We start from the raw sequence: 9,979 nt of genomic DNA on the forward strand, positions 1-9,979 counted from the left end.
AAATATAATCAATTTAATCTATATGTCAGACTAATAAGAATAGTGACAATCACATTAATAATATTAATAGCAACAATAAGAACAATAGCAATAATCATAATAATTATAATAATAATAACGAACAAATCAGTATGCAGAGGATAGTTTCATGAAAAAAAATAAATAAATAAAAATAAAAATTTATTTCAACTAAAAATAACGAAATATATCGATCCTACTTTTTTTTTATTTTTTATTAATTGTAAACGTGAGTTTCATCAAATTTCATCAACTTTAGTAGTAATTGTAAGTAAGTAATTGTTATAGATTAAAAAAGAATTCTTTTCAAAAACGGTGTAAATAATTATGAGCAATAAGATACTGAAAAAATACCATTGTTTATTTCCTATTAATAAAATTATAATTCTTACATCTTAAAAAGTAAATTAAATTAACCGAAGAAGGTATCATCGCTGGAGCCCTCTGTCGTGCAATTCTGAAGTAATGATGCAGGGTGGTTAGACATATCGTTAACGGTTTGCTCTCCCCCTAAACTACTTCCAACACCGCCACCATCACCACCACCACCATCACCACCGCCACTACCGCCTCCATTTGTATCGGCACCAGGTATTTCGCCGAGACAAGCATCGCCACCTCCGAGTCCGGCGCCAGTTCCAACTACTCCGCTAACATTCCCTGTTCTTGGAGGTTTTACATCTTGTGAAACTTCATACGTTCGACTCTGCTGATTCTGCAAGTTGATTTCATTGTAAACGAGCTCTTGAATTTTCAACCTAATAAACATCTGTCTATCGAGCGGTAAACTCTTAAGAGGATTTCGAACGCTCATAAGAAAATGATAAGTGTCATCTTCTTCCTCCTGCGATACGCTTAACCTTTTTTGCAAAGATTCGAATCGTTTTCGATCGACTTCGGTATAATTGTTTTCCATTGCATCCATTAAACTTCTTTTCCTACCAATCTTGTTCATTTTAGGTGGAGGCATAACTTGATGCAGGCCATCGTCATTTGAGAGCAAAGATTGGCAAGAATCACCATCTAAATCATCGAACTGAGTTTCCTCGTGTCCTTCTAAAATATCAATTTGAGGCTCGATTTGTGTTTCTTCCGGCGATGATCGAAGGGCTGCCGAACAATTCTGTGAAAGAGTGCACCCAATCACTCTCGAGTTCATTTGATCTCGTAGAAAGAATAGGCTCTTGAACCAAACCCATTTCGAGTCGTGCTCATTAGCACCACCATCGCATTTTCCTCGATAAGTTTTCTTTAATTCGTTGCGGAAATTGTCTCGTAAATGCTTCCATTTCGATTTCGCGACGTCCGCTGGAAATGAAGACTATCTGTTAATCTTTTGTTTTGAAAAAAATTTTTCGAAATTTTCTTATGTAAATTTTTTCGCCAAAACAATTTTCGCAACTTATTATCAATAATAAATGATAATCAACGAATAAGTATATAAACATTTCATTAATTTTTAATTGATAGAAACAATTTATAAAAAATTAAGAAACAAATACATTAATGGAAAAGCAATGCTATCAATTATTAAATTTTCTTTAATTGCACAAAGAATAAAATTGATTTTAAACAATATAAATTGAAACCGCAATTTCGAACATAATTTTTTTGAACCAGTTATTAAAATTGTATAAAATGTTATATTCATTAAAACCTATATCCGATTGATTTTAATTTGAAATTTTTTAAAATAATTATTTTTCGATAGTTCTATTTTCAAATTAAAAATACATATATTCGAATTCATAATCAATTATATTATAAAAAAAATCATTAAAGTTGTTCATTTGTCTGCTTCATCACTTGATTGATAAATAAAAGGAATCATATATATTGATGGCATAGATTGCAGGAAAGGAAATACATACGTAGTAGGGACGGTTGAAATGAAGCAGTGGGAGGGAAAGAAAAAGTGGAAGGGGACGAATCGCAAGAGAAAGAGAGAGAAGGCAAGAGAAAGAGTGAGAGAGGTGTGTGACGCAGGCGCGAATGGAAGAGGTGGAAAGAAGAGAGAAGAGGGAAGAGGAAAGCGAGGCGTATACTCACTGGAGACCTCGCAAGCCCTCGCGATCTCTCGCCACATCTTCAGGATGACGTCGCGATTGTGATAGTTGACGTTTTTCTGGTCCCAGATCGCGGGCCTAGCGTGTACCTCAGTGATCAGTCTCTGGAGATCCATCGTCATCGCGTTCCTACGCGCGTTCGCGTTGCATCTCCTGGACGATCGCTTGCTGGCAGTTCGACGGTTGAGAAGCGTGTTGCCGGAGCTGAGGGAGGAGGCAGCCGCGCGCGAGCCGCTTCCTCCTCTGGTTACGTTTCGTTGAGATTCGTTGGTGTGCGAAAGCCGATTTTTCGGTGGTTTCGTCGATTCCTGACTGGATATCACTTGCCCTCCTAGCTGTTGCGGTTCTTCCTTAATCGCGAGAATTGTGTCGACAGTTTCGTTGACGGTGCTTACTTCGCCACCGCCACCGCCACCGACGACGACGAGTTCGTCCTCGTCGTCGACGTTACTATTTCGTCGTTGTTGTCGTCTCCTCTTCTTCCTTTTACGCCTGGCGATACGAGAGCTGCCGGCCGAGGAGGAACTTGTGAAGCCGAGCCGAGCGGAGGATCGCAGGCGAGACGAATCCAGGGCTTTTTCCTCCTCGACTCGTGCACGCGTGCCGCCGTCCATACACGGCCGGTACACGCGCGCGTCCAGCCAGGAAGACGCGCACTCGCCTCAAGAAACAAGTTCGATATGAGTTGCTCTGCCAAAAGAAGAGCAGTCAATTATTAAACGCGCGCGCACATTCTCGGCTGCTCGCGATACGCCGCCGATCCGTTAGCTGCTTATCCGCTCGCTAACCAGCGCTACCGCGCCGAACCCAAGTCCGAACCTTCCTTCGCTTTTGCCTATGGTTTCAGCTTCGGCTTCGGCCTCGCTCGAGTTTGCGCTCGGCTCCGCTCGGTTCCGCTCGGTCCGACTCGGTTCCGCTTCGCGCGCCACCGCTCGTCACCGCTTGTCACCGCTTATAATCTCCGCTTGTCTCTCAAATCTTAAAATTTTGCAATCGTTCTACTACTAAAGCTTCAATCTTTTCGTTTTTTCTTTTTTTTTTTTCCTTTATTCTATTTTCCTAATTGATATCGTTATATTTTTGATGATGACTCAAATTTGGACTTTCAACCTCAAAATCAAACATATTTTCGAATATTCAAAAATTCTGCCCTGTCCTGTTCTTTTCTGCCTTTATACCACTCACGAATTCACCGATTCCTGTTTCATCTGCTAAACAATGTGCTGCACCAATTTCCCATCGAACCCTTCTTCCTTTCACCGCGATTCTGATACGATATGTTGTGAGAATGCATTTCCGCCTTCCTTAACACGTTGCATTTTGATCGTTCTTATCAATTTCTCTTTATAATACTCATTTCTTGTCCTAATAGGATTAGAAATATAAAAAGTTGAAACAATTATCGTTAATGCGTGGATCACGATGTGTATTTGAATTAAAGTTTTATAATTGATGTCGTTTTCCGATCGATGCTAACCCGAAAAGCTGTTTGACAGTTGCTCCTTTCGATGCGTGCATTTGTCACTAAACAAGCGTCCTGCGCTCTCAGTTCGGTATCTCTCGGTACAGCTCGTCTCGGCTCGGTTCAATTCGGCTCGACTCGGTTCCATAGCGACGCGACGTTTACTGCTTACTGCTATTCGTTTACTTGCTCGTTTCCAATGTCTGCCGTAACGATGTAGCACGTGATCGTTTAGTTCGGCTTTGGTCGTTATTTTTCGATTTAATTCGATATATATATATGTAAATCGATATAATTCGATTCGAATCGAATTTAATCGATTCATCTTTGTTTGATTTGATTTAATCTGAAAATGTTATTTGGTATATATAGAATATAAAACACAGTATACACGAAAAATATAACGCAAGATACAACAAATTATATTGATGGCTAGTATATGATAATTCTAAACGTATATATAATATATGTTAAGTATTAAGATGGAATGGGAAAGAATATGGATTATATTATACGCAAAAGTGGATAATAACAGATTAATTAACTTGCATATGTATCCAGTCAATTCATCTAACCTATACAAAGCGCAACTCAGGTATGACCTGATATTATATGTATTATATTATAATTATAATAATATCCTAAATATAAAAATATTAGATATTTTAAAACTCTACTAGAAACATATATTAAAATGGGATGCTTTATTATTTTACATTTTTATATTTTACATCATCTTTTATTTTACATATCTTTGCAAGATATTTTACATATCTTTTTTTTAATTCAATAAATTGTATTAGATGAAACAAAACCTATCTAAGATAAATTAGATTTTAAATAATACCAAATATTATCATTATCTAATATTTGATTAGGTTGCGGTATCTTCTTATTGATTTCGCCTACAAATTCCTGCAATACTTTCGAAAATTCTGTATTTACCATATTTATAATATTTGTACGAAATACTTTAGTAATAGCTTTAATTGCAGCATTTACTATTGGATCACCTATATTACCCTTAAAAACGATATCAAATTTGCTGAAAATAAGAAAAATTTTAATCAAAAAATTAAAATTACTTTTCATACATATTATATATATTATAGACAAAGTTGATAAAAGCAGTTGATAAAAATTTGTATAAATATAATAATAATTACTCTAATTTAACAATCTTAGCCATAGGAACAGCAACTTTATAATTGTTCATATTTAAATCTATAATTATTCGTATCTCCATATCCTTGATATAACCATAAACTTTTCCTTTTTTATTGATTAGTAAATCGTAAAGATGATAATTATAATTAGCCTAAAAAATTAAAATTGAAATATTATTATGATTTTTCTTAAAAGTATATTCGATAATATTATGATTCTTTTAATCTTTTACCTTAAGATCATTGAATCCTAGAGTTGCATCTAGAGTTAGAATTTTGTTTTCAAAAGACAAAATAATATCGTTTGCCCGATTTACATTTGATAACCCTTCAAGAGAACCTTTCGTTAAATTAAGAGTTCTATGGTGAATTATTACTCCTTTCTGTTATAAAAATAAAAAAATAATTATCATTCAAATTTGATATATTTTGATCAAGTTTATTATATAAATTATATAAATACCAGATTTTGGGATAAATCTTTCAATTTCATAGGATCTAATCTATGTTTTAAAATAAACATTTGAATTGAAGGTAATGCCATGTCGAATAATTTATTGAGTATAGCCGATATCTTTCCAGAACTTTCATTATTTTTTCTGTATTTTGAGAAAAATATATTTAAGATTAGTCTTTTTTCTTGAAAATATTTTTTTTAATTTAATATTCTCCATAATTATTGCGAATGAATACAATTATATAATATTTCATTGTACAATGAATATCATCGAAATTCATGTATTAAAGACAAGATAATTAATTTACTAATAATAATTAATTTATTTTTATTAATTATTAATTAATTAAAAGAACTTACGCAGCATCTTGAAAATTCGCAAAACTAGCAGTGAATAAAATGGAAAGTAAAAAAAATAATCGAATTTGAACAATCATAATGAATTGATGTAGACAAATGTTTAATTATCGACGATGTGACTACCGTATACTTATCTTCTGTATTTTTATTGTGATTTCGTTGCATTATCTAGTTGCTTATCTGATTATCGAATTTAATCAGTAAAGAAAAGTATTTTATTGACCAAAGAACTCAGAATAATGATATAAATATATCATATCAACTGATATATCGATAAAAATAGATATGATCAATAATATATAAATATTCTGGTGCAAACTGAATTGTATAGATTTTGAATTAAAAATAAATTATTGTATTACATACAATAATTTCTTGAAATTTTGAGTTTTATAAATAATAATAAATATAATAATAAATAACTTAAAAATGGCTGCAAAATAAGATTTCTCGCTTATGAGATCAATATATTCTCGAATGATTGTTTCTTTAATTTTCTTTGTATTTTGACAAAAGAAACATTGGTAATAAACCGTTATCGTTTGACTCAACAAAATACTTTTATTAGAGAGAAATCTGATAGACCTAAAAATAAAAAATTGTTTAATACAATATTTATTCTAATATGTAATAATTTCAGAAATAAGATAGTAAAAGATAATAAAAAAATTTTCAACTTTTGCTTATCGAAAAAAATTTGAAATTCAAATATTCGATTGATTAATATAAAATATTTATTTAAATAAACTCAGTTGATAATATGAAAATTAATGCGAATTCATTAGAATTAATTACTTTTATAAATATTCTTTTGTATTGGTGTGAGAAAAATAGTAAAATAAAGAAATAAAAAATAAATAAAATAGATAAAATATAAAATAATTTTTAAATTATACGTTTCAAAGAAATTATCCTATTATTTTTTATAAAAAATTGTTAAATATAATGTCGATTTTGTTTTATCTCTATCTGTAATAATAAATCTATCAAAAAATCACGATAAATTGTGCAACAGGTTTAAAGAAAAAAAAGATGTTAATTCAATGCAAACAAAAAATAAAAATAGGAAAAGCTCGAAAGAAAATATAAATTTCATCGATCATTTCCTAGCTATTTTTTTTTTTATTTTTTTCATTTTATTTTTTTTTTTAAATTTACAATTTCAATTATTTACTATTCTAGTAGATAAATGAATGATTTTAGGATAAAAAAATAAAAGAAAAGTAAATTACTTTCAATAGAAGAAGTACTTTTGTAGAAAAAAGCATAACAAGGTAAAAAAATCTTCGAATATAATTTTTGATTTCAGAATTTATTATATTTTTGCAAAAAATTTAATTAATTATGCATTATATATATTATTTATAAAAAAATATTTTTTGTTCACTTAAAAAATAAAATTAAAATTTATTTTGATAAATTGCACACTTGTGATAAAATGATACGTGATTTCAATATTTATTGTAACAAATCATTGTAATCATGTTTACTAAGAAACTTACCATAGTATAAAAAAAATCATATGTTCTTGATCATCATAATTTTGATAAAAAAAAAATGAAATTTTCTTCATATCTTCTTATATATAAAAAAAAAATCTGTGAAGTCTCTTTCTTTTTTCTGTCTTTCTTTCTGTTTTTCATCGTTTTCTCCTTTCTTCATTATATCCTATTATTTGTATCATATATATAATGGCAGTGTCTGAATATTTATATAATCGATTCTAATATTTCATAATTAGAAATATTATATTATACATTCATCTAAAAAAGTATGTTGAAGCTTGATAATATAAAAAAGAAATTATCAATTCATTCGCTATATGCTTTAAACTTTTCTTACAAATAATATGCATATAATAATATCTTATTATTTGAGAAAAAATTAAATTGTAATTTCTTTTAATTCAATAAAATTTTTAGACATATTTTTCATTTTTAAAAAAATCAATATCACAAATAATTCGAAACAATCCAAAATACATTATGGAATTATTTTCAATATTTTTCGAGATATATCATAATCGAGTCTTACATTCAAAAATTTTGATGAATATCGATCAATCAATCAAATAAGGTCAATAAACTTATTTTATTTTCAATTTTTTTATTAGTTCTCGATAATATAACTCTCGATATGAAAAGTAATTGATCCATTAATTTGATGAAATACATATTTATATTTACTTTTTTTTTTATATATATTTTATATATATTTTTGTTCATTTAGTAATAATAATAATAATTTTTAAGAAATTATATTATGTTAAATAAATAAATTGTTCTTCTGACATATTTATTACTCTTGATTGATTTTACTAATGTTACGAAATATTAATCATGTAATTTTTAGCAATATTATGAAATCATTTCGCATTCGATTTTTCACAAACAATCATTAATTGATCAATGAATTAAACATTTCATAATTTCCAAATTAGTTTGCTTATTTACAAATTGTTATTGATTAAATTTGTAAAAAGTAAATTAGTAAAATCTAATAAATATGTCAAATTAAACTACGAAAAATAAGAGCACGGACTTGAACCATGTCGAGTTAAGTATAATGATTCGTCGATATTATCGACGTAAATAAGTATCGTTCGCTATGTGGTGCCCTCACGAAGCTATCACTACTAACGTTACCTTTTAATCAATATATTTTTCTTTCTTTTTGATCAATTCAATCAAGATAATGCGACATAGAGAAAATAAAACCGAACAATCAAGACAATCGAACAAATCGAAATAAAAAAACTGTTGTTAAATATATACAAAAATAACAAATCATAAAACTAACATTTTTTTATTATTACTTGAAATTATTTCATCATATGAATTTCCATATTTCATCATATGAAATATTGTATTTTAGATACATTTATTAGGTTAAATGATCTCATTTCTCATATGAAATTGTATTGACCTATATTGATCTTTAAAAATTATCACTATCATTAAAACGCAATTAAAAATATGAAAATTTATTTATAATTTTTCCAAAAATCGTTTGTTTTTTGTGGCATGAAAGATAAATAATTAGGGAAATGGGTGAATCATAAATTCATCATTAATAAATAAATAAGATTAAATTTAAATTTTTGATTTTGAATAAACTTTTTTTATGTTTTGTAAATAGACAATGCAAATTTAATATTAATTAAATATTTGAAAATGCATTTTTATAAATAGGCGTTATCATACAATTATAAAATTTTTCAGTTATTTCAAATATATAATTACATATATTTTAAATATTAAAACTGTTAATCAAAAAGTTGATAATTCACTTTCTATCATCTATTAAATTTATAATAATAATCCAAAAAATTTATTTAAGATTTATCCATTTAATAAATGAAAAATTTATGTTATATGAAGCACTTGCGCGCGCAGAATAAATGACCTTGCGATATTACGCAATAGCTCGAAAATTATCGATTTATAGTGATTCATTACAAAGAAAACTTTACAAAACAACATTGAAGTTAAAAATATATTATCATTTTACTAATGTTATTTTATATCGTTGCAAAACATCGTTCTCAATCGAATATTGTTTGTCATTATCGAATATACTCTTTGATGCCATCCTAATCTTGTTGTACACGGTAGATCAATAGGAAAGTTTAATCAGTAAGCGTAGCTATTATCGTTTAGTTGTGAAATTAATTTGTTTTTCAGTGCGATCATGCGCGATCGCATATAGGTGTAAATACTTCCGTTTTGATCGAGCCAATTCTAGCTACAATACCACGTAATAGTGTAAATATACGTAAACAACGTAGCAGTAGCCAGCGTATTTTTTTGTTTGCAAGATAGCTTTGTCACTAGAAATTGTTTTTTGACCTTCGTACCAATATCTTTTCGATTGCGTTACTTGCTATTTATTTAGTCATTTATTTTTTTAATAATATTATGTTGTATAAATAATATATATAATTACATATTTTCATTTTACTGATAAATTTTTGATGAAATTAATTACTTTAACGAATTTATCATCAAAATATAAAAATTTAAGTTGAAATTAATTTAAGATGATGTAAAAAAACAAGTTTTTTTCATTGACGTAATTGTCAAAAAAAAATATATTATTTCATGATAAAATATGACGGGATGATAGTCAGTTACGTACAAAGCAATATAGGTCAATGATCCAATAGCGTGTTTCACTTCCTCCCATTCTTCTAAGTAAGAAGGCAAAAGAAGGCTCGACCGCTGTTCCGAGTATCCAACAACCAATCGGAAAGCTTTCGATGGTAAAAACATAAGCCACGTGCGTTTTCTCTGCTGAAGGATCGTATTTACCAGCATTACAATTCTTATACATTACATACAATATATATGTACAGATATGTTCAATGTATAGATATGTATGTTATGACGCATGGTATATATTAACTTTAGATCAGCGTATATTTGCTAAGCCATCGCAAGAGGCCACGATA

The 9,979-nt window shown here is 29.0% G+C and overlaps 2 protein-coding genes across 2 annotated transcripts; both read right to left on the minus strand.

Moving 5' to 3' along the window:
- Positions 1-358: 358 nt before the first annotated feature.
- On the minus strand, positions 359-4,072 carry LOC122711818. Its single transcript, XM_043930894.1, has 2 exons — positions 2,068-4,072; positions 359-1,326 (listed from the first exon to the last, which is right to left on the minus strand). The coding sequence occupies exons 1-2, from the start codon at positions 2,696-2,698 to the stop codon at positions 431-433; spliced, it is 1,527 nt and encodes a 508-aa protein (XP_043786829.1). The 5' UTR covers positions 2,699-4,072; the 3' UTR covers positions 359-430.
- Positions 4,073-4,233: 161 nt separating this feature from the next.
- Positions 4,234-5,672, minus strand: LOC122711819. Its single transcript, XM_043930895.1, has 5 exons — positions 5,530-5,672; positions 5,176-5,311; positions 4,946-5,095; positions 4,713-4,864; positions 4,234-4,591 (listed from the first exon to the last, which is right to left on the minus strand). Exons 1-5 carry the CDS (start codon positions 5,604-5,606, stop codon positions 4,366-4,368), a joined length of 741 nt encoding a protein of 246 aa, XP_043786830.1. The 5' UTR covers positions 5,607-5,672; the 3' UTR covers positions 4,234-4,365.
- Positions 5,673-9,979: the final 4,307 nt, after the last annotated feature.

The sequence above is a fragment of the Apis laboriosa genome, unplaced genomic scaffold (assembly GCF_014066325.1).
Source record: "Apis laboriosa isolate Shangri-la unplaced genomic scaffold, ASM1406632v1 scaffold18_cov149, whole genome shotgun sequence".
In the NCBI taxonomy this organism is placed as follows: Eukaryota; Metazoa; Arthropoda; class Insecta; order Hymenoptera; family Apidae; genus Apis; species Apis laboriosa.

Coding starts and splice junctions, on each gene's coding strand:
- LOC122711818 (XM_043930894.1), bottom strand. CDS start 2,698: ATGGACGGCGGCACGCGTGCACGAGTCGAGGAGGAAAAAGCCCTGGAT. Junction 1,327..2,067: donor GAGGGCTTGCGAGGTCTCCA/GTGAGTATACGC, acceptor CTTCATTTCCAG/CGGACGTCGCGAAATCGAAA.
- LOC122711819 (XM_043930895.1), bottom strand. CDS start 5,606: ATGATTGTTCAAATTCGATTATTTTTTTTACTTTCCATTTTATTCACT. Junction 4,865..4,945: donor TAGGATTCAATGATCTTAAG/GTAAAAGATTAA, acceptor TTAATTTTTTAG/GCTAATTATAATTATCATCT. Junction 4,592..4,712: donor GCTAAGATTGTTAAATTAGA/GTAATTATTATT, acceptor TCTTATTTTCAG/CAAATTTGATATCGTTTTTA.